This window comes from Numenius arquata, chromosome 2 (genome assembly GCF_964106895.1).
Source record: "Numenius arquata chromosome 2, bNumArq3.hap1.1, whole genome shotgun sequence".
Lineage (NCBI taxonomy): Eukaryota > Metazoa > Chordata > Aves > Charadriiformes > Scolopacidae > Numenius > Numenius arquata.
Genome location: NC_133577.1, coordinates 93,401,049 through 93,425,789, shown reverse-complemented (window position 1 = coordinate 93,425,789; position 24,741 = coordinate 93,401,049). Strand labels below are relative to the sequence as shown.

Sequence of the window (24,741 nt, the reverse complement as noted above, 5' to 3'; positions counted from 1 at the left end):
ATAGTCACTGTGTTTTTCATGTGTTTTTATAAACCAGGGTTACTACATTTTTACTGGGGTTCCTCTGTTTTTTCATTTGTCAGTTTTTCTCAAAACTGTTTTAATGAGTTTGAGGAAATCTGGCTTGAGCCAGGTGTATCTCCAAATGCTTGTTTCCCTGATCTTGTTTCCTTTTGTGTTTTAGAGTTGACCTGCCAGGAGACCAGATAACTAAAGTAACACTGGGAAGGTTGCATTTCAGTGAAACAACAGCAAATAATATGAGAAAAAAGGGGAAACCTAATCCTGACCAGAGGTATTGCTGTAGCTAGTTGGCCTGTGTGTGTGAAGTAGAAAAGAGGTCTGCTTTAGAATGGAGCTGATGTTTGTGAAGAATCTCAGCGTTGCCAAATCCTGTGATTTTTTAAAATTTCAAATTCTGTGATATTTGGTATCTGCTTAAAGGCCTCTCTTCTAGAGTCACAGAATGATGTGAGAATAAAAGAAAATATCTCATCCTCACGGTTAGAGATTGTTCCAGCAAGTCACAGCCAAAATGTTGGCTGATGAAATAAGGCAGCTGAAAAAAACAAATAATGATGATTTTCTTCTGGGGAAGGGTCTTCATCTTTGACTGTTCATTACTTAAACTTGTCAAAATTACTGTAATCTTTGTTTATTTTCAGTGATTGTGGGGGCTTGAAAGAGCATATTACCTGAAGGTGAAGGGAATGTTTTTTCTGTCCTATTGTAACATAAATATGTTTTAAAAATGTTCTGGCTGTCTTTTTATGTATCGGTAATAGCAGTTGCATGTAAAACATTTTATTTTTTTCTGTGAGAAGACATTACTTCAAATATTATTTTGCATAAATCAATTTTAAATTAGATACTTCATGCTGGTAGTTGGACTGTATGCTGTCTCTCAAGACCAATTCTACCTACTGTCTGCAAATGTCTCTGAGAAGATCATTGTGAGGGTAAGTAGAAATATATATTACTTTCATGTGAAAAGTATTTACAAAACTCTTTAGATATACACAGGAGACTGTAGGGGGTGATTCTTGGGCACAAAAATTACCATTGAATCAAAAACATTGAGGGAAAAAAAGTTACAGTTGTATATTTTATGAGTATGTTGTTATGGTTTAATTATCAGGATTTTAAAATGTTAAAAGTAGAGCTATAGAAGAATTCAAAAAGAAAGCTTGTTGTGAATTCCAGTACAAAATATATTGATTTTTCCAGATTGCTTTTTCCTTGAGGTGAAACAATTGCCTACACTTGCCAGGAATTCGGTAAATGCTTTCATTGGCCAGATGCTTCATTTTCAGAGGAGGATGAGAATGAAAAAAATTACAAGGAAAGAAGGTCAAGCAGCTCTGGGAAGATTAAGACCCATAGCTGCCCCTTTCCAGAGTGTTTTCAGGCTGTCCTAGTTCTTGATTTGGTGGTTGTAAAGGATGGTGAGGGTCTCTGGAAGATTGCAGCCCAGCAAACTTTTTCATGTGGGCCAGTCAAGGAGCTGCTTCTTTGCATGGAGTCTTTCTAGGCCTTGGATTATGGCGAGGAACAAGCTTAGCATTTTGTTTTAGAGATGAATAAGACCAAAACCTCGAGTGTAATAAGTGGGGCTGGAAAGTGGCTTCCAAAGAAAGGTGAGGGCTGTCAAAAGCTTTTAGTCCTGGCATCATTTTTTGTAGGTCATCGCTTGGATCCCTTTTGGCGGCACATCGTCTGCCTGGGCTTACGTTTACAGCCTGGTTTAGCATTAGAGTTTGGAGAGAGCAAGAGTGCAAATCCCTGGTATGTGTGGTGTTGCACAGGGACTTTCAGATGCTTTCAGTCCTGGCTCCTGTTTCATCTGGACCATAACTTTGTGTCCTCTTGTGCCATAAACTCTCTTCCTGCAGTTATGGTTAGGTTTTTGGAGGGCAATATGGCCGAGAGCTCCTTTCTGGGTGGAGCTGTGAAAGGGCTTTAATAGGAATGGTTGCAGTTCAGTAGTTTTTGGCCCTGCTGAGAAGTTTTATCATTCTGGCTGTTGCTGTGAGTTCTTTTATTTCAGGTCACTGAAGCATTGTGTTTGTATCATTCCTGTATGTTTAGTTATTTTCCTTTTTTGTCCATTATTTTCCACAATACTGCTTTTGTCTGAATTTCTCTTTCTGCATCTAGCGGTATTACAAATATCATATATTTACTAATGTGGGAAAGCTGTTGAATTTTCACATTTGACCGATCCTTGGGGTTATTGTTACTTTATAAGAGATATATTTTTATGTAAGATTTAGAAATATACATTTTTCTACCATTTTTATAGTTAGATTCTTTTGAAATTTTAATGAAGACAGTTTTTATTAGGAATCCAGGGAATGAGATTTTGCAAACCTGGCCGCTATTCCAGACAAAGAAAAAAGAAGGCAGAAAAGCAGAAGGATCATGAGGCTGTGATTTGAAGTGGTGAAGGCATCAACAGGAAAGCTGGAAAGAAAAAAAAAAAGTCATTTTCCAGATGTCTTGACAGGGCTTCAGTGGCAGGGTACATTCAGCAAGCCATTAGCTACCTTAAAGTTGCAAAGCTGTGCAAATGCACTGTGAGAGGGAGGAACTCCTATTCTGGCCCTTTATACACTTAAACATAACGTAACAAAACTACCAGCTGAGTAGTGGTTATCAGGCATATCAGATCATGCTCTAATTGTGGCAAACAGTGATAAGTGCACAGCACCATGCCTTGTAGATGGCAAAGCGTTGTGAAAGCCTGGCTTCTTGAAATGAGTACGGACTTCTTATTGTGATCATACTTTTGTTCAGACTCAAATTTTAAAGCCTGAATTCAAAGTTAAAAAACAACACCACCAAAATTAATTACTGAGTTTAACTTTTCTAATTATACACACTCCATTATTTTTTTGGTGTTCTTTAAAAGACTCTGTTTCCTTGACATGCAATTTCTGATATGAGTTGATTTTAAACATTACAGGCGATTTTGTGAACCACATGTATTTAATCTCAGTCTTGTTTGCTCTTTTCTGATTTCCAGCCTCAGCTAAATTTTGCTGATAAATAAATGGATATGTGGCATAACGTCAAAGTTAAAATTTGGAAAGCTTTGAACATTGATAATTTAGCCTAAGGTGATAATAAAGTAGAATTGAAGGGAAAAAGCTATGAGGCTAATGCTGTATAAGTAGAAACACTTACTTAGAAGTGACTCTACTCTGTTTTTTTCTGTTGGTGTGTTAGAAAAGCTCTTGAATACAATTTAAATATTAAAGATTTGGCATTTCATTTTCCTTGAATTCCCGATGGAATAAGCAGTAGTACATCTATGCTATACTATATCTTTAAACATTTTTTTTTTCTTCCAGGCATCTAACCCAGGGCAGTTTGAGAATGACAGTGATGTACTGTGGCAGCGAGGACATGTTCCAGAGACGATAGTCTATCATGGTCGAGTAGGAATTAACACAGATGCACCAGACGAAGCACTGGTTGTCTGCGGAAATGCAAAAGTTATGGGCAGAGTCATGCACCCATCTGACAGCCGAGCAAAACAGAATATCCGGGAGGTGAGGGCTGTGGAGTATCTAGGGCATTTCTGTTTGCACCACAGCACATGTGTGGATCATTGTTCTGACATGTGAAACAGCTTCTTTATCCTGGGCGTGCTGAAGTGCTGGCCTAAAGAAATAGGGTGTAGTGCTGTGCTCTGTAGAGCCACTGCCTATGGACTTTGGAAGAGGCTGCCCATAGAAGCTGGGGATATCTGTGTAAATGGGAGTTGTCAGACTGAAGGGTAGCTGGCAGTACAAATACAGATAACACTCTGCTGATGGGGACCGGGAAGACTGTCCACATTTTTTGATGCAAAGATTGGTCAAGTGGCCATGTCAGTCTTGTTGCTATCTCACTGAGCTCCTAGATGCCATAACCGTTCTTAATGTTTCAACATGCGAATCTTGGGATTTGTCCAACTAGGTCGATACAAATGAGCAGTTGAGAAGAATAACACAGATGAGGCTGGTGGAGTATGACTACAAGCCTGAATTTGCATCTGTGATGGGAATAAAAAACACCCATGAAACAGGTATTCAGTCAGCTCTGTTCACATTTTTCATTAACTTCCACTGTTGTTCATTGTACCATAGTGCCTTTTAACACTCTCCTATTTCATTCTCATTTCTTAGGATACTACAATTGCACACTTTTCTGTGTTTCGCTTGTGATATAAAAATGCCAAATTTAAGTATTTCTGGTAGTTTTCCAGCTTCTGTTTCAATTTTTAAAGATAGAATGTTATTTTTCCAGAGGTTTAATGAAAATGAAATATGTGAGCAGAAACAGTTTTGTTCTTATTGCAGAGAAATGTGAATTCTAAAGGTTTCTGGTTGTTTTCTGTGGAATGGAGAAAAAAAAAGCGAAATCCAAAATTTTCCTACTGCAGAGAAATTCTAGATCATGTTTGGCCCTACCTGTAGCTTTTAGGATAGTCTCAACGCACACAACCATGTTCAACAGTATGCCACTGTGTTTCCTGACTTAAGTTTATGTTATCTTGTGAACAGGAATAATAGCCCAGGAAGTGAAGGAGCTTTTACCTCAAGCTGTTAGAGAAGTTGGAGATGTTTCTTGTAACGATGGAGAAAAAATAGAAAACTTCCTCATGGTTGACAAGGTATGGTCTTGAGGGAGAAAGTGGAGGTGTGTATTTAGACTGTTCCTTTTGTCTATGGAGCTGTAAACACACACTATGCTTTATACAAAGTTGTAGGCCTCCACGTGTGTGTGTATATATATATTTACATAAGTTTACATATATATTTACATATATTTACAAAAAGTTTGGCAAATCGTTGAGAAAAACTGCACCACCAGGTGTTAGTAAATGACTGACTCTTCTAATGACAAAAAGTATTTACATTAAAATCTCATTGTAATAATAAACATACAATGAAGGAGAAAAGGAAAAAACCTGACTTTACTGAATAAAGGTGGATACCGATTTCATAGCATTGGTCCAACAAGTGGGACTCCAAAACATTCTTTTGTATTTACATGTTTAAGTTAATTGAGTGTTCCAGAAGTGAATTTAGCAAGAATGGCATTCTATTTATTAAATAAAAAATTCCTTACTTTAATCCTGGTATAATCACTTCATACCAAATACAAATGCTAACTCTCTGTGCTCTGTGGGAAGGTCCTTATTATATCTTCAAAATCATATACTATAAAATGTTTATGGCACACAAAGTAATTACCATGCTCATAGGTTGGAAACAATGCCGTACTCTATTGGCCTGTGCTCTCTTCTCCTGCGCTTCCTGTCGAAATAGGACTGCGAGGGACTGTCAGTCACAGAGTCCAGTCACACGTGACTGCGCACAGCGCTTGTCCCACAACATTGCTCAGAGCGGCCTCTCTGTTGTGTGCTGGTTCACTGCAGGTCAAGGACCACTTCCCAGCTTTTTCCCACTTAGAGCTGATAACGGGAACGGGGAGGTTTTACAGGTTGGGAACCTTGTCTTGTCTGGATGATGTCGTGAACACGATCCCGTGTTCATTATAATCGTGCATTCTTTTGTTATTCTATGGAAAACACAAGTTTACACCACCAAAGTTGGAGAAAATGTCTATAAAAATACTGTGTTTCACTTGTCTTTTGATAGGCTACAAATAAGTTAAATTCATAGGTTAAATCTCCTAGGCTGTTTTCCATAAAAAAAAAGCATGAATTAGACACCTTGAATAAAGCTGTGGAATGAGCACTTTCTAGAGATACTGTTGAAAATGAGACTTGTAGAAAATGTGCTGTATTTGGTCAGGGTTCCGACCTGTAGCTGATTTCTAGATGCTCATAGGAGAGCAGTGGTGTTAGGTAGTGATACTAGGTTCCTTTTACCCTTTGGCCCTGCCTGTCACATTGTGTCGCAGCTGCATTTGCATTTTTGAGCCCCCCCCCCAAAGTTCTTTGAGGTAGTCAGTTTTTTTTCTGACAAAACTGTTAGGTTGGACAATTGAGTGTTTGATTTAGTGGAAAAAAAAGTGCTACAAAACGTATCTAATGGAAATACTTCTGCTGAAATATCACACAAAGTGCTGTCTGTAAGAGTGCCTTAGCGCTGCTCTTTGAGCCCATCGTGTTCCCTTTCTCCTCTGTAGCTTGGGTTTCTGGGCAGTGCTTGCCAGGATGTGCTCCAGGGATGTGACCTAGCAGATGGAGAAAGCCTGCTGCACCTGCGGGGTGCTGTGGATGTGGCCCAAGCAGGAATAACTTTGTTACGGCAATGGCTTATTTACTGCTTAGCTTTTTCTTGTCTACTTGGCTAGGTCTGAGATCACTTCACAAACACTTTGACATTGTTTTAATACGGTTAGGTAAATTACTGCAGTGCAATCTGTGCTTTTTCCTCTTCCTCCAAACTCCTGTGGCAGTTCGGGAGTGACATTTGGTGATCATTGGGGAGACAGGGCAGGAGACATCTATGTGTAACAGTTTAAGATGTATATTGAATTCAGATCTTTGAGACAGCTGATGTCCCAGGTGGAATCTCTGCCTTAAATACCTGGAGCTCCCAACTGCAGAGTACCTTGGCACCTTGAGTAGTACATGGACAGTGCTTCGTATCTTTGCTTTCAGTTCAGCAGGTGATGAGGCCTTGAACTTTGTTATCTCACATTCCAAGTTTAGTTCCAGATAAGCAAGATATTGGCTGGTTTGGTTGTCTCTTTGTCAGTTACCTGTTGGGAACTATCATTACACACTTGAACTAGGCTCTGCTACTTCCTAGAGAATGTCTTAACTGTGTGGAAATTTGCCATTTTGGGACAAGAATCTTTCTTCTCAGTGATGCTATGCTCAGTGCTTTGTCATCAGTGAGGCATTAAAACTCTAATCAGTCCTTTTTTCCCAAATAAAGTATTCCTTTGTTTTGCCAGATGAGCCATTTTCTCAGCTAGTTGAAGTCACCTAGAAGAGATTCTTGCATGATTTGAAGAGAATGGAAAGGGCAGCTGCTACATATCATTGATATGAAGACTATTTAGTATATGGCTGCTACATATCATTGATATGAGGACTATAATAGTATAAACTATTTCACAGTTCTAGGCACAGGAGGTCATTCTGAAGTCACTTTTTAGTTAAACTGGCTGTTGGTGTTCTGGCAGTAGAGAAGTTTGCAACTTACCACCAATACCCATGCTCTGGTTCTGTTTATACAAAATACTACCTTTGAAAGAAAGGTGTGCATGGCAATTACAACGTGAAAGGCAAAACTCTGCTTTTGCCTTACTTCTGCATGACTTGACTAGACTGGAACACTTAGCAACACTAACTGCAGTAATAGCTTCATCTAAGGTTTAATGGTATCAGTCTGGTTGTACATTAGTATGAGAAAGCTGCTCTTTCAAACACAGCAAAGAAAGTGTGCTGTTACCACGCTCTTGCAGTGGATCAGAAATAATTTTTGGCTCAGAAATTGATAAAATACTTACTACCTGGATGGTTGTGCTGAGAGTGTCTCCATCAGCAGATTGATACCTAGATGATAAGCAGGGGGTAGAAGAATAGAAGGCTTTTCCTGGGTAAAGTATTCAGATGGAGTAAGTGGAGGAAGTCTGAACTGTATTAATTGCAGAGCTTATCATGGTGTTAGAATCTATAGGACTCCTGTAAGAGGCTGGAGAGATTAAAGGGGAGAGGAAAATATGCCATCACAGCTTTACCTCTGGTTTGGATCTTTCCCTGTCTCACTGATTCCTGTGTGGCTCACATTATATGTACATAATGCATAGCCACTCTGGTTTGTCTGAGCCAGGTTAGTCAATCCTGTAGGTAGGTGGTTGGATGTACATTTTGCTAAGGGATTCTGAAATCTATGCTCAGCTGCAGCACTACAAATCAAATAGTAGATGTCTGTTGTGACAGTGTTAAGGTTTAAAATTCAACACAGTATGAAGGTAAAACATAGTTTAAATTCTTGGTCTACAAAGCTCTTTGGCTTCTTCAAGTCCTCATTTTCAATTTACTGCAAGTTGAACGTAAACAATTTTTACAATCTAGCAAAAAGGTTTCGTATTCATAAGTGTGTCCCATTTACAGTGACATAACTTGTGTTTGCATTTTAAATATTCAATGTATCCTTACCTAGGTGAATTCTGTACTCATGCTTGTTACATCTGATTGATGAATATACTGTATCTGCTTTTGTCATTGTTTTGCTTCACAGGATCAGATCTTCATGGAGAATGTTGGTGCTGTAAAGCAGCTTTGTAAACTAACCAACAATCTTGAAGTCAGAATAGAAGAATTGGAACAGTGGAATAGGAAACTGGCCAGGCTGAAACGGATAAGCAGTTTAAAGTCAACAGCCAGTGAAGAGAGCAAAGTCAGGTACCTCTGTCTGGAATGTTCTGTGATAGTTGTCACAGAAATCGGTAAAGCAGTCTTTGTGGTGGAAGTGAAAACTGATTTTGCTTTACAGTGGAGTTCAGCTCATTTCCAGGTTTAAGTTGTGCAAAAAATGCAAATTTATCATATTTTTTTAACTCACTGACAAAATTAATATTTGAAATGGCTGTTAAATTCCAGTCATTTTTGTAATTGCTTCAGCTGGATAAAGCAAGGGTAGATTATGTCCAGTTACAGCCCTGGTGGTTGGAAATTGCTGCTAAGAGAAATCTGCAGAGCTGCTTCTGCAAGAAAGAATCTTCATTAGTGTTTCAGTGGAAGTGATGAGCATTTCCTATTTCTAAACCATTTCCCCAAGCTTTCTTTGAAATCAAATGTAGCATTTAATAGCATTCACCTGAATGAGTTAAGTGGAGGCCTTTGTTCTTCAAAATGAATCTGATGAGACTTTTTCATTTCTCTTTTTAAATGTTAAAATTGCAAAAGCAAGTGACATTAACACCCTATTGAAAATATCCCTTTTTCATTTATTAGTTGATGAAGCATTTGAATATTAAAGAGATTCTGTCTCTTACAGCAGGTATAGTCGAGCTACTAGTCTTTTGCCATCAAATAAATCAGTCCCGCTAACATCCAGCAAGGTGAGTGAAATTAAATATATGAAATATGCCTATGAGAATTTTTTAAGTGTTGAAATATTGGTGACAGCCTTCATGTTTCTAAATATAAAATCAAATTTCTTAGCCAGAATTATTTAGTGTTGTGTTAGAATCTTAAAAACTAACTGCACTGAGGTAGAAAATATATGAGAGACACTTCCACTTCTTGCCTATACATTGGGTGTGTGAGAGAAGATCCATACTGTGTGATGGTGTGAAGGAGGAGACCTCAACAGGAGAGAATTGTTGAGCCTGTAGGTGTGCTCACATGGTGCAGTGCAGCCTTACACAGAAATGCTCATTTTGGCTTGGAAGTCTGCACAGTGATAATTCTTTCTCAGCTTTCTTCATTGGATGAGTCTTTCATTGAGGTTTGCAGTTAGCATCTCCTGTTTTGTACTGGATAATGTTGTCTTTCAGGTGACTAAGACCTGAATAGGATGTCATTGCTATTGCTGAATGGCTTCCTCTTGCCCATATCCTGGTGTAGAAAGTTGTGATCCCTTTTCACAGGGATTGAATGAGTTAGGGAATATATGCTGACCTTTTTCAAGACAGTCTTCCTAGGCTGCTAAGTCCTGTTCTTTAAGATGAGCCAATACTCATTTGCCTACCTTGCTTTTGCCAGTGCCAAAGAGCAAGAGAAAAGAATAGGTCAAACGTTCTTTATTCCGTAATGACAATCAAATGCTCCATCATCTAAGATCATCCTACTTGTTTGCAAAGTGCCTTTCTTCTGTATTTACACCAGCTCTGGTTTAACATGGTCTGAGCATATACTGAAAGCTGCTCATCTCTTATTCTGGCCGCTGCTTCCCGAGTTATTAATTTGATTTTGAAATACTTCAAGAATATGAAAAATGGCAGGTAAAAAAGTGAAGGAGCTGTTATTTTTACCCACCCTTTCTTCCTGTGTAATGTTTGTGTCCCCAGACTGTCAACAGTGTGCAGTGCACTTGCAGTTTTAGGGAGCCTTTCATTACTTAAATTTTTCTCTTTAGCTGTTGACTTCTATATAAGGGTAACTTGAATGGTTCCTCTGAAAGAAACAAGGTTAACTTAGAGTAGTGTAGTATTTCTTAATCTACTAGTAGTAGCTTAGTTATGTGCCACTTAGATTAATCAAACATATTTTTTTTCCTAGGTTTGTTCATCAAAGAGGAAAGAGTCTTCCCCCATGAAGATTTTCCGGGTGACTATAATAGCTTTGATTGCTATTATGGCACTATGGTAACAATTAATTATCAACAAGTTGACTTGTTTTTCCCTTCCCTTTTCTACTCATCTCATCAGAAAGAAGATTGCGATTTTTTTCTTCTTCTTCTTACCATTCCTACTCAAAGAATACAGTGTATTAAAATTAACAGTTAATATGCCCAGTAATATTGTAAAGTAGAAATTGTTTTAGAGCAGTGAAATACTCATGTGGTGCACATGCAAGTAATCTCTGTCCACGTCACAATGTATGGTCCACCTTGAATGCATCTTCGTGGCTTTTGCTACAGATCCAAAGCTGGACTCTTGAGATTTTGTGTGTTTTATGCAATCATTCTGTGCCTAAGTACAATTTCTGATGTACAGAGTGGGTCTGTTGTGTGAAATCAATCTGGACTTGTTCCCAATGTGGTGGGCAGTCCTGTGACTCTGAAAGTTCAACTTGGATTTGTGGAAAGGAAATTATGGTCTGGGCTTTTAAGATTGCCATTTTCTGTTTCCAGTCCAAAACCTTGCACCTTACAATCTTTCTGTGAACTGAATACTTTGAACTGGTGGTATGATTCTATTTACGATGGAAAACTGACCATATTTTGTGTTGAATTAAGCTGTATACAAGCACCTGACCTAAAACCCATTAAATTAAGTCGAAATTTTTTCCACTAACAGGGAAATTATCAGATAGTTAACTCTTACATTACTAAATTTGAACAAGGTGCTATCAAGGTATTATACATATTAGGTTACATAACAGATGGATGTAAATCTACAGAATAATTCTCTTTCCACAGTGCTTTGACAATATCAACGCTGTATTTACTTAGTGTTCATGACAGACGTTTTGAAAAACATCCGATTTACAGGCAAGTGGTTGAATTAGTGTTGATGAATGGGAATTAGTAATAGATTGTGGACCAATCTGTTTTTGGCCCACAGCTCTGATAGCTGTTTCTTAATGAATTGTTTTTCTTTTTCTTCATCAGCAGTACCTCAAGTTCTATTGCACTCTCTCCCTCTACCACTACAGCAGGTATGGTATCTCTGCTGGTCTGCATACACATAACAGGCTTTCAGTTTCTGTGCTATTATAAAATGCCAATAGACACACAGCACTAGTGAGAATTATGTCTTTTTTTTTTTTTTTCCATTAGCATTGCAGGGGGGAAGCACAATTTCTCAGACCACGCAAACCAACAGCAGGATCCCCGAAGTGAATTTCTGTGGCATTTTGCCTTGTGACAAGGTCTATTGTTGTCCAATTCATCAACAAAAAGTCAAATATCTAAGTTATGAGAAAACCAATGCAAAGGAGACACGTAAGTTGAAACATTAATTTCTGTTATTTACCATTTGAATAAACACTATATGAAGAGTGTAGGAGAAGAGGCAAGAATCTTTAGAGGTAGTTAGCTTCCAACAAAAGAGCCCGGTCCAGAGGATTTAAGAAAAGCTGATATAACTAATTGTCACTGCAGTCCATATGCTTTTGAAAAATCTGGCCTGGTTTCCTGTAAGAGTTCTGGGTCCAAAGATGTTTTGTCAGGTGTCACTGTTCTTCCTGGCCATTCATGGTAAATGATTTCATGTGAACCAGAAAGTCACTAATCCCTTTAATTAACCTTTGGCTACAGTTGGCCAGGAGTTGATTGGGGGTAGTGGAGGGTGACTTAACAGATGTAAAAAAACCCAGAACACATAAACACATAGTGCGGTCACAGTGTGGTGATACTACATCTTTTCTGCAGGCAGAGACCAAAATGTAATTGCTAGAGAACATAAAACTTAGAATTAAAACTTTGCTCATTCAGGCAGGGTTTTTGAGTAGAGAAATGTTATTTGAAGGCAGAGCTCTATGAAATAAATTACTTTTACTGGAATGAATTTTCTTTCAGATATTGTCTGCCAGATGTTTCGTGTGTAATATATGAGTAGGTGTATTGTTTACAGCTTTTATAATATTTATAAGAAATATTTTATACATAAAGGTATGTACTAGTTGGAATTTGTATTCCTCTTTCCCGGACATTAACATTGTCAGTGTCTAGAAGCAAGTGTTAGTATTACTAAGCCCAGCATTCATACTCTTCCTTTCTTGGCCTTGGGAACAATTCTTGCACCAACCTCAGCTGACAAATCGAGGTGAAATCAGGGACAGATGCAGTTCAGCCTCTGAAGTACAAATGTCTACCAGGGCAGGCATTTCCAAATGCTGTGACACTCGTACCATGTGAACTGTTTCCATGGGATTCACTCACTGGCCATTCTTTATACTGCAAAGTGTTGTTTGCAGACAAGCTGCATGTAAGCCGTCCTTGTGATTCTTGTGATCAGTGCACAGTCAGCCCTGTGGCAGATACAGCTTAATACAGTGCTTTCAAGAGGTCATACCTAAGTGATTTGTATTGCTCTGATGCCTGAAAGAGTGTTGATTAATTAAAAAGACATTAATCTCATTCACAAATGAGGGAACTGTAGATGGATGAAAATGAAATATGAAAACCTATCCCCAGCTGACTGCTTTTGGTATTAGGTGGAAAGAGAAGATAAGAATAAACACAAAGCATTACCTTCTCAAGGTCTTATGCTCCAAATAGCATTAGGTGTGGATCCAAGAGTGAAAAATCAGCACAGTACACAAGCTACTGAAAGATTTCAGATCTGCACAAGTTTAATGAAGCTGAATGTATCCCCAGATGGAAGGTAACAATGTCAATATGAAATCCAAACAGAAGGAAAACCAACAAGCTGCTTAATGTAGCTGTAGCCAAGATAAATGGAAAGGAAAATGTTTTCTGAACAAAAAGCTAAGAGTTAAATATGGGGAATAATCAAGATAAACAGTGGATATTTTAGAATCAGCTGATTAGTCTGATTCATGAAATGAGAAAACTATTTAAAATTGCAGTTGAATTAAATGCTAATTTAGGAGTTCATATTTAACAGACCTTTTACTGTTCTACCGTGCTATACCTGAATTTTGTGGGTGTAGGCTACTACTGAGTGCATGCATTGCAGCTCCTAGTCCCTTGTGTCTCAGGTTTGTTGAGGAGAAGGCTGTTTGGAGTGTGCAAGTAGAAACAAAAGCATTCATAAGCAAGACAAAACTCATTAAACAAAAATTCAGCACATCTTTAGTCTAGCTTAATGTGGCCTTTTTTCCTCATACTTTATTTGTCTTAAGAACTAAAGGATTTAGACTTTCGAACTCCTATTGATTTCAATGGAACTGAGGAGCATGAATACCCTTCAGCATCTGGGCCTTCTCTGCTTCCACGCCATTAATGCTCATTGCTCGCCCCTTCACGTTAAGTGTCACTGGTAACCAGTGTCCTTACTTTCTCTTAGAGTGCTGTTTCTCCCTGGTACCTCTCCCCTCACAATAAAAGCTTGGTGATGGCTCCTGCTGGATTTTGGTCAACTTCATGCTTTTGCATTTATTGCCATAGCAAGGCACCACCACCGCAAGAAACCATCAGCAGTTTTTTTCTGTACTGCTTATAGTGTATTACAACTCATGTGAATTAAAGCCAGAAAAGCTTAAGGGAAAAAAAAAAAAGGATATCACATTTATTGGATGAGTTTATCTGAATCTTATCTGCAGATAATAGTTGCCCTCATTACATTCTCATCATGCTCATACTTTTGGATTTGTTATTGAATTGGATCTTCACCCCCAACATGGGCCTTTAAGAAAGCCCTCAGAGTTACTGTGTTGACAGAGTGGAAATATATCACAATTTATTGAAGGCTGCTACAGTATTTTTTGATGGTTCCTGGTGTTCTCAATTCGCAACTTAGGCTCCAAATAAAAATAACTTCATGGTCCTGCTTTCTACATTTCATTTGGATTGCATCAGCTTAAAGGACAATGAAATAGTAATTCTATGAAGAGTAAAAAAACAAGTAAAAATAATTTTCTAAACTCGTTACTGACTCAATTTAAACAGTTGAAATCTTAGTGAAGTAAATCTGTCTTCATCCTTGTTTTTATACAAATTTCTGATACCCACTTAACGCTTTCTTCTGTCATCTGTCAAAGAATCACAGAATCACCGTATTAAATGTTTAGTAATTCAGAGTATCTAATAAATATTCCTGCCCACATTTGCCCAGCTGAGGTGTTGTATCTACATGGAGAACATCTTTCAGTGAACAATCTCTTGCCTTTACCAGGGGATTTAGGTTTTCCTACAGAATAGTTCTCTGTTAATGAAAATGCAAAAAGGCAGGGAACATTTAATGCATTACTAACATGTCTAGACTATTAAGAAAAAACAGAAGCAAGTGAAAGGAAAATGTGACAACTAGTTTGTAAATTAAAAGGAATAATGAGAGAATGAATAGCTCTCCTTAAGATCTGCCCCAAGACCTACTGTACATGTATAACTGATTGTATGTGTTCAGTAGCCATTTGTCTAGGTGTGTGGCAACAGATCACAGTGTAAAGAAACATGACAGCAGATGACTACTAAATGCAAGTTACTATCTAAGTTGGCAGAACTGGCAAATCCGAATGATGAGCATGTAAATAGAAAATGGATTCAAGGAATAACTAGCAGTAGTATCACAGATTCATATCAAAACACAAAAATGGTGGAAATCCCAGAGATGATTTGGTATTACATTGCTTCTGGGTCCTCAGATTCCACTTGTTAGGGTTGTTCCATGTTCTCAGTCACCTGCTGGCATGAGGGAAGTCTCAATTTTCATATTTCCCAATACTGAAATGAAACCCAAAATCTGGAATGAATAATAAAACAGTAAGGTCAATCCAGCTTTCTTGTTTCAATCTCAGTGAAATGATGCATTTTTGATCCATTCTTTTGTAAAATAAATTCTTATACAATAAAGTGATGATTTCTATTCTAAACAGTCATTTTGAAATCAGAATGTTTCCTTTGGAAAATGTGGGAATGGAGCATTTTGGTATTCTAGAAATACATGATTCCTTTTTTTCCCAGATGAAATGGTATTTGATGAAGCATGTTAATTTAGGCAAGATCAACATTTTGCAGTGCCAGTTTATTGGTAACATGTCTCTGGACAGATTCTTGGCTGGCAATTAGTGTAAAAGCACAGGAATAGCTTTAAACCATTTCCCATGGGCTTGAAGAGCCTTTTGTGTTCCACAGGTTGTACAATGTGGTGATTATTCAAAAGATCTTTTAAAGTTTGCTTTTCTAGAGAAATGCTGGAAAAATGAATAGAGTTAAAAAAATTAAAAATTTTCAGCTTATATTTCCCAGCCTACTTCAACGTTTGAAATTACAGAGGTGACATCAGTGAACATGGTGATCGTGTTGATAGAGCTGTGCATTAGTTTCTTTAATTTGATGACTCAATCTTCTCTCTGTGAAGTACTGTGTCTCACTTGGGTCAGTCCTCGGTGTCTTACATCTCACATTCAAAAAGCTAAATTATTCCCCTGGCCTATGTTTGTGTGGCAGATGCCTACTTATTAATTTTCTCACTAATAAGAAAGATGTGGCTTTATGATCAGATTTGTGCTGAAGTGCCTGACTGGATGTTGACTTTCGCTTTGGCTCTCTATTATATCAACTGGTGATATTCTGTGTGGGATGAAGTCTTTTCTATTAGGCTATTTTTTGAAGTGTTCAGTTATTCTGTAGAATTTCAGAAGCTTGTTTCTTGTTATCTACAAACTTCTTTTGACTATATATATATCTCTTCTTCTGAATAGAGGTGCTTTGAATTTTAAAGGTTTCTCTTGTGGTTATGCATACCTTTATCCAAGAGATAATTAACAAAATGTCTTCTCATGTTGTATTCATATTTTGCTGTTACAACTGTGCAAGGCTAACTTGGGGACATTTGTATATACATCCTTTCACAGGAAACAAAAGTAACACGCTACCTGAAAGAGATCCGGTCAAAAAACCGAACAGAAAACCTGATCTTGGAAATGACTGTAAGTCTCATATTGTTTTAAAAGAACTGTTGAAATTGATAATTGCATAACTTTGAAAAGTTTAGGCTTGGAATAACTTTAGGCTTGGAATTCTGCTGCTGGAATTTAGAGACGTTTCATTTATAACTGGTCATTATAGAGAATTAGCACTTAGGAATCTATTAAATACCTGTGATTCACTATAATTTTCTTGTCATTTCAATTTATTCTCGCATCTTCATTAGATTTTTATAGACATTCTGGCTGCCCTCTCTAGGGAGTTCTTAGCCTTGGCTTCAGGTGCAATAAAATGACAAGTGACATTTTCCTTGACAGGGTCTGAAATCTTGTATGGTTCTCAACACTGCTAACCCTTATACAGAAAAATGCTTTAAGCGTGTGAGTGTGGTATTTGTGTGCAGGAAGTGCACGGTACAGTGAAAGAAAGTGTTTGTGGTTTGGGCCAGTTGACCTAGAGGATTAACAACATCAGCTGCTGAAATGGGCCATCTCTGCCTTAGGATTCTGGCACTGCCTGCATCAGTGGAGGTGAAAGGAAGTTCATCAACACAGGACATTTGGCTTGATTTCAGGCTCCCTTTTTAGTGACTGTGCACTGTTGTCAGAGCCAGTCTGGGCTGAAAATATTGATTCTTCTTCATGAAAATGAGTATCTACTGGTTACATGTTATAATGGTATATGCTCTGGCATTCATTCAGTATGAGCAGTGTTATGCCTTGTCTTTTCTGTTTATGTGGATGCTCTGTTTTAAGGTTTAGTTTTTTTTATAAATGTTCAATTAAAGATTAGGCAATATTTGGATGATAAAGCATCTGTACACTGGCATGCACTTAAAGCAGGTTGCTACCCAGGGCCACGTGAGGAATAGAAGGCAGGTTCTGCTTGTTGCCTGGGTATGTCCCAGGGAGATGATTTGGGAAAAATCATTCCCCTTCTGATTTTTTTTACATGGCTACACACCTCAGAAAAGGGCCTCTGTGGCATTACTATGATCCATGTTGTAATGAGATGCTGTGTCAGAGGGAAATGTTCTTCTGTGCTAGTTGAGATGAACATGCTCAATTTCCCTCTGTCACTTAAGCATATGTGTGGATATTTGCATGCTGAAAGTTAAGTATATACTACCACACAGGTATTTCATAATCAAAGCACAGGTCAGCCTATAATCATCAAGTTTCTTTGCAAAGCATGGAGCTGTTGTAGAACAGAGGAACAGAAACTCAAAACCAGTGTTCACAGTGTGATGTGAAGAGCAGGCTTGGGCCTGCTGAACCGGGTCATCCTTATGCTTTCTGCATCACATTGCAAGACTGAAAATCAGCAGCTTGATGCTGTAGGCAACAGCTGGAGTCTGGCTATCTGCTGTTGGCTCAGACACTCCCTCCCCACCCAGGCCTTCCCCAAACCCTTTGGCAGTATGAGCCTAGGTCCACCTGGGGGGATTAAACATATTCAGCCCCTTCTGTTTGAGGGCCCTCCACAGTTCAGGCTGAAGTGGGCTGGTTTAGGGGGTCTGAGATGTTGCAGGTCCTAACTACGGACCTGTACTGTTCCAATGCTGCAAATGTATTCAGAAGAAAATAAGCTTTTCAGAATGAAGCTCAGTGCAGGGATTGCTGGACCGGCTGTGAAAGCAGAAGCTGTGCTGCTGTGTTAGCACACTGGAGCACACTGGTTCTTGCTGCCTAGCTCTCTGCAGGGTTAATCTGCCTCAGGGAAGAGCTGCACCATTGTGGCTATACTCTTCATCTCACCGTAACTGGCCACCTTAGAGAACACCTGCATGGCACAGAGATGCTGTCCCAAGTTATCACAGGAAGCCTAGAGTGAATGGGAGAACCTAAGCCAGCCTGGTTAGGGACATAATCGCTCTGGTAACCAGTTACTTTCCTCATCTTTCCTGGTAATCAGTACAGCAGCTATGGTTTGAGGTTGCTTTTTTTCCCCAGAAACTAGTTTTTCCTTTACCAGCGTCTAGATACCTAACTGCATTGTGCACTGCCCTGAAACATATTTTGCATGTGTATATGTATAAATACAATGTATATACATCTGTTTATACATAAGATGTTGAGCTAATTCTAAAATACAATTTTTTTTAGAGTTTTTATTCCATATTCCCATTCCTCAGACTGTAAACTTTCTCCAAGGTCAGGATGTAAGTGTTCAGAAGACATCGATATGTAAACAGCTACTGCTGTTTTCAGTTGTTCCTATTGCCACAGTTTACTTAGGATCAAAGTGCATATATCTTTTTGGTTAGCTGAACATACTTTATTCATATTTCCTGGTTTTCATATATGTAGAATATTGCAAAACTTTTAAGTTCTTGCAAGTTCAAGGCAGTGTTTTATGAAGAAATTATATTCATTAGAGTTAGGTAGTTTTCCTGCACATAGGATTAGAAACAAGTTTTGTTGCATTCCAAATTATTTCCTCTCAGCAAAGATAATATTTTTCAAATTAATGGTTACTTGTATGAGCGTGGTTTCTAGAACACCAAAATGGATGTTGGAATGTTGTATACTACTTGGACTACCATCAAAATAGCCTTCAATATCTGCCCAAAATGAAATGTTACAATATTAGGTTCCTGACTGGGACATTTGTCCTTGTAAATCAAACAAGGATTTTATCTCCCCTCTAATGGCAGAATGAAGGTAATCAACCAAAGGCTTTTTACTGAGTGGTAATTGAGACCTGTAGCAACTCCTATAGTGGCCAGCAAGGGAGTAGATGGCACTGTATTAACTACAATTTTATTATGCCTTTATCTAAGATTTCTGAAATAATCAAGAAGAAAACATTATTATGTTTTTAGGGATTGATACAACACTCAGTTCCATACAGATTTTGGAAACTCAGCAAAGGATTGACAGTCGCTACTGTAGTAAAAATCTGCAGTGCAGGTAAGTAAATTGTTTTATTATGCTTTCTTATAGTGGAACAGAATACCATTAATGTGGCATGGCTACTTGGCTGGCTCCTTCTCACAGTTGTTTCCTCTAGTGTGCAGGAGTTTGTTCTACCTTTTAATATTTTTTCTTTTTCAATTTAAATGCAATTTCCATGTTTTTGAAAAGATACTGCCTATCTCAAAATCTTATGTGCATTAATGCCACCTTTTTCAGGAATGGCAATTACAGCTATGTCCTTCCTGTTAACAAATACACACCCGTGGATGTAGAAATCTCACTGGAAATAAAGTAAGTACTATTAAAGATGATACATACGTAACAATACAGTGATTCGTTTTTTAATAGTAATTCTTGCTGGTTTCTGTTGTGACACTAATTTGTCCCTGTTCAGAGGAGCGGGACAAATCTATGCACAACGAAGTTCTTAATGTAAACTTTTGGGTAGATCCTTTTCTGTAGCATAGGCCCAGTACCTCTGTCAAACCAATGACAATTTTGCCCGTTGATGCAGATATTAAAACCCAGTAGTCTTCAGGTTCAGTTTAATAAGCATTTGAGCAGACATGTATGCAAATATTAGCAGGGTTGTGGCTTGTAGACTAGGGATTTGAGGTTTTTTGGTATAGAGAAATATTATTAGGAACATATATCTATAACTCCAGGGAACACCTTTTTTGGCATGTTGTCCCAAGCACTGTAAAAGGGGATTTTTGTGTAGGAACCTTTGGTAATGCATACAGTTGTGACTTGGGAATAAGCAACAAACTTATAGGCAACAGTGGGAATAAGCAGCAAACTTATTCCTCTCAGCAAGCATTTTCTCCTCATATAAAAGTCTAGCTCCATTGTGTTCTCCCAGAAGTAACAAGTCCTTTCTTTTGGGGTTCTTCTCTGAGAAAGGCCAGCGATAGCCAGAAGAGCTGCCAGACACTCTGCTTGATGACACTTCATGACTCATGTCTCCCCAAGAAAGAGCTCTGTGAAGTTATGGTCTTTATGCCCAGTCTTTTGATCTTGAATATTATCCTTGTAAACATGCACCTTTTTCAGATAAGAGGAAATGTGAAGTGCCTGCTTGTTTTCTACAGCCACTGAAAATTTGTCTTTTAAGTGAATGCCATTATAAACTAATTATGCAGCCCTCCCATGATGTTCATATACATGATATTCAATACACGATATTCAGAGTATCACCGTAGCAGACGCTGAATTTATTTTAGATATTGGTTTGTGGTTTGGCAGGAAGGGGATTTTCAATATATACCTTTGCTATAAACTTTCACTAAACAAAGCTGCAAACTTTACAAAACCCAAAATGCTTAAGAAAACCCAAACATATTTGGATTATTGCTATGTCCAAATATTGTAAGACTTTATAACTACTTCAAAAATTTGGAAATTTTACACCTGCTGAATAAAATAAAATAAAATCAACACAAACTACTGACAGCCATGTAGAACAGAGGGACTGCCATATATGAATTATATGCTTTAAAATTGATGTTTCTTAAACATCTTGTTATGGTTTGAAAGCACATTTTGCTGAGGTTGCTTCATTGTTCCCCACAGAATAAACTGTAAATACAGTTTTCACGTTTTCCCCACCTTCTGCTTTCATTTTTTCTGCTAGCTATTGCCATATCTGAGTTCCTTTGGATCTTCAAGGCATTTTTGTTTGTTTATACCCTTCTAAGAAAAGCCATCTGGTAAGCTAGGAAGTGCTGGAAACTCTTTCTAGGGGTAGTTTGGAGAAGAAATGACCCCGGGGTCTTTACTGTTGAAGAATTCTGAATGAAATTCTGTTTACCGCTGCTTTCCCAGGCAAAGTCTGGGATATTTTTACTTCTTTTTAATGATATTATTGCATGTATAGAGTAGCAAAAGGGAGTTATTTATATAGGTCCCTGTTTTAATTCTTATTATGGCTTTGTCCTCCATAAACTTGATGTGTTTAGATGCCCAGGTGCCCTCTGGCACGGGTGTGTTATGGCTATGCATGATGTAAGCCATGCAACTCAAGCATGTCATGACCATTAATTTGTATAAAAAGTTATATACAATAGCTTCTGGTATGAATGCATTTGAGGTTTGAGGAAGTTTAGTGTACATTTCTAGATTTATCTTAACAACTGTAAAGATCACCCAGGTTTCCAAATGCAAAACACCTTCCATTTGTGGGAGGGAATAGGAGAAGATTACAGGTTGGTGGCTTAGGTTTATCTCCTTCATATCAACCAGTGAAGTAAGCTCCTCTGCTATATTTCTCCACAATTCAGTTATTTGGATCTTTTTGCCTTGTATGTATTTTGTATTAATATATGTGTTTCTCCTGTTTAAGAGCAATCTGATAGACCCTTATTTTTCTCTGTTTCTTGAAGCACCACAGAACCATTGATTATATTTCTCTGCAAAGTCACATTTGGAAATTATTGCTCCCATTATTCTTCAGGCCAAAACAGTAGGAAGGATTTCCTAGAAACCACACAGGTAAGATTTTTGCAGCAATACTCTGGCTTGTGGGGATCATTTTTTATATACTGCCCAGCACACGGCTCTTTTTTCATCTCTCGCATTAAAGGTACTGTGCAAAACTGAAAATAAAATTGAGCTTTATGTAGGAAAAGAAGTGTTCATTTTTCTGATAGTTTTGGCGGTTGAAGCCACACAATGCTGAAATAATTTGTGATTAGCTTTAACCTCCCCTTGCTCTCCAGAATGGTGTTCCCTTCTACTAGCGCTGTTTGCTTTACATGAAAGCATCATAGTCTCATAAGTAAGACGTTGCAATCCCTTGAACAATGCTCTTGATTCAGTCAGCATTGTGTGGATGCATTCTGGAGTGTAGGGAGATACAGAAGGTGGAAAAAACTTGTTATAATACCTAGTTCTGCTGAATAGACTTATACGCCACTTTTTGTAAGGAATGAATGAAGAGATAAAAGAGACCATGAAGACCTTAGCTCCAGAGTGTGGAAAGGAGGGTAACTCATCCCAGCTAGATACCTTGGCCTTGTTAATAGTGTATTTATGGGCACTTGGAAAAAAGAAATAGTCCAGTAGAACCTGACATATAAAATTAATGGCTGCCAATTTCTTATCTTGATTAAGGTAGTAGAAATGCAAATGGTACTTTGAGTCTGACAGTCATAACTGGCTTTGGCATGACCATAATGAGATGCAACCTTTTTGTAGGAGTCATTTTTCTGCTGAATTTTATAAAAATCTATCTAGTGCCTCTCTACAAGGACAGTTTTGAGTCTACTTCAGCCTAACTCACTACTATATAAATATACACATAATCTCCAGAGATACTTGAGATATATGAGTACTTCTCACCCAGGGCCTTAGGAGACAGTACTCAAAACTCTCACCTGTTCTACTGTTTCCACTATTGTCTTGTGGGTAGTGAATTCCAGTTTTTAAGTCTTGAATTCACTGGAAACAGTGGTAGTATTTCCTTTTATTTCTGTGTGAACAGGAGTTTACCAATAAATCTCTCTAGGGAAAGTTCTTTGTTGTAAAAGCAAGAGTTGTTTACATGTCATTCTCTGGATTGCCTTAATGGGAGTAAAGGCTATTAAAACGTTTGCTTTTCCCAGTAAAAAAAATATTTAGAGACCAGATGTTGCAAACTTTTGATCATCTCCAGTAAATTGATGAAGGCCCTAAACTCCCTTCAAATTAGCTGGAAATATAAGGCTCTTTCAAGGCCTCAATTTGTCCACATTGCCTGGAAATGTTTATTCTAGCTAAAACAGTAGGAAAGGCAGAAGCAAGGATAGTAGTGTTTCTGAGCACATTGTAAGAGAAACCTCCCTGAAGCTGGAAGTAATTTCAGAATCTTCTTTAGATTTTTGATCTATGGTGCCGTACATGATATGTTCTTAATTATTTTAAATTACTTTTTTGGTGGTTTGTCAAATTAGAGCACTTGGGATACCCCCACCCGTAAGCTGACTTTCTGATCAACTTTTCAAATGTCGTTGCAAAAAGTTACAGGCTTCTCTGCAACTGCTGCAAAGACATCAGGAAGCCAAAATTGTCCAAGTTTTGACCTGTCTGCTGTAATTCCAACAGAATTGAAATGTCAGACCCAGAGAGTTTTGCAAAGCAGAAATATCCTTGAAGCTTGCTGCCAAAACTGGTCAGAGAGATTTCCTGTGTCAACCTGAAATCCACATCAAAAGACTAAAGCTAACTAGCCTCCAGCAGCAGTGAGCATTCAGGTTTGATGTGACTCAGAATAGAAATGCTGCCTAGTTGAAGAGGTTTTTTTCAAGAGGATTTTCCTAGGTATTGGAAGGCTTATTCCCTGCCAAAGGGCAGGACAGCAATCATTTGGGCTCAGCAGTCTCACATAAGTCATATCATGTGAACGTATCATCTCCATCAGAGAGAATGTGTCAGAAAGTGAAGGGAGGAGGGAAAGATGAAGGAGTTGAGGCACTAGGAACTGTTGAAATAAAAGTTACCATGGATCATTAGGTTAAAAAGAGGAGAGGACTGAATTTTATTTTATTCAATGTAGCATAAACATTTCACATACAAAATATATTATTTCATTTGTACATGGCAAGGTCCTGCAATCAAAAATAGCATGAAATCTTGCCTGCATCTGTTTTTGAAATACTGAGTGAAGATGCTACTTATATCTTTAAAATATATAGACAACTTCCACTGCCTTCTGAGGACTACTAAAGTTGCTGTTTCAAAATCAGCAGAATTGCTATTTGCTACTGTTGCTCTTTAAAGCTCTTGGGCCACCTGGCACATCAGGAGCAATCCCTATTTATTGTGGGCTTTGCTTGGAAAACTAGGGAGGGAGTTCAGTTATTCGGAGCCAGCTGAGTGTCGCTCCTGGGCAGAGCTGCTCAGAGCAAACCCACGTTTGCAGGGCTTAAAGTCAGCACTTTGTCTTTAAATACTCTGACTATAGCTATCAAGTATTGTTATCATTATTACTTTGCACTGCATTTGTCAATGAAATGTTTTCACAGCCTATCCTTCTCTCCAATTTCACGTGAAATAAGGTTATCTAATCTCTCTCTCTCTCATTTATCATCTAGGGACGTCAGCATATTTGGCCTCTCCCTGTGGCTAAATTGTATGACAGCGCATACCATTTCCGTGTAGCTGTACCGGTAAGCCTTTTCAAATGGCAACGCAGCAAAAGACAAATAGCATTTGAACTGAGAGAAGATCCTAAATGAATCTCCTTTATTTTTCTTCTGCAGGGTTTTGCAGGCTGCTCGACAGATCCTTATTTTGCTGGAATGTTTTTTACTGATTACTACTTCTATTTTTATCGGCAGTGTAACTAAAATGATGCTGATCATTCTGTTCTCGGGGAAAAAAAAATGAAGCTCTTGATATGAAAAAGAGACTTGTGAATGGCCCTGGATATTTTTTTAAGCCTCTTGCCGAGTTGTATGGCACTTTCTTGTTTGTTTCAGTTTAAATTAAAAAAAAAAAAAAAGAAAAATAAAGTGTATGACAACAACCGTAGCTCTGCATTTCCAGGAAATGCTTCTAAGAGGACATGAGGCAATGGAATATATGATGTGTAAATAAATAATCCCATTTATCATAGTGAAGTTATATGATATTGTACATAGAGCAGGCAA

At 38.1% G+C, this 24,741-nt stretch overlaps 1 protein-coding gene across 1 annotated transcript in view; it reads left to right on the top strand.

Annotated features, from left to right (window-relative positions):
• MYRFL (myelin regulatory factor like) overlaps positions 1–24,438 on the top strand; it is a 46,751-nt gene extending 22,313 nt beyond the window's left edge. Inside the window, exons 9-25 of the mRNA XM_074164201.1 lie at positions 185–295; positions 869–959; positions 3,354–3,554; positions 3,964–4,072; positions 4,551–4,660; positions 8,214–8,377; positions 8,973–9,036; positions 10,199–10,284; positions 11,061–11,132; positions 11,253–11,299; positions 11,421–11,585; positions 16,124–16,198; positions 19,021–19,108; positions 19,331–19,405; positions 21,496–21,604; positions 24,184–24,258; positions 24,352–24,438. Coding sequence (XP_074020302.1) covers positions 185–295; positions 869–959; positions 3,354–3,554; positions 3,964–4,072; positions 4,551–4,660; positions 8,214–8,377; positions 8,973–9,036; positions 10,199–10,284; positions 11,061–11,132; positions 11,253–11,299; positions 11,421–11,585; positions 16,124–16,198; positions 19,021–19,108; positions 19,331–19,405; positions 21,496–21,604; positions 24,184–24,258; positions 24,352–24,438 — 1,729 coding nt within the window. The remainder of the gene's footprint in view (positions 1–184; positions 296–868; positions 960–3,353; positions 3,555–3,963; positions 4,073–4,550; positions 4,661–8,213; positions 8,378–8,972; positions 9,037–10,198; positions 10,285–11,060; positions 11,133–11,252; positions 11,300–11,420; positions 11,586–16,123; positions 16,199–19,020; positions 19,109–19,330; positions 19,406–21,495; positions 21,605–24,183; positions 24,259–24,351) is intronic.
• Positions 24,439–24,741: the final 303 nt, after the last annotated feature.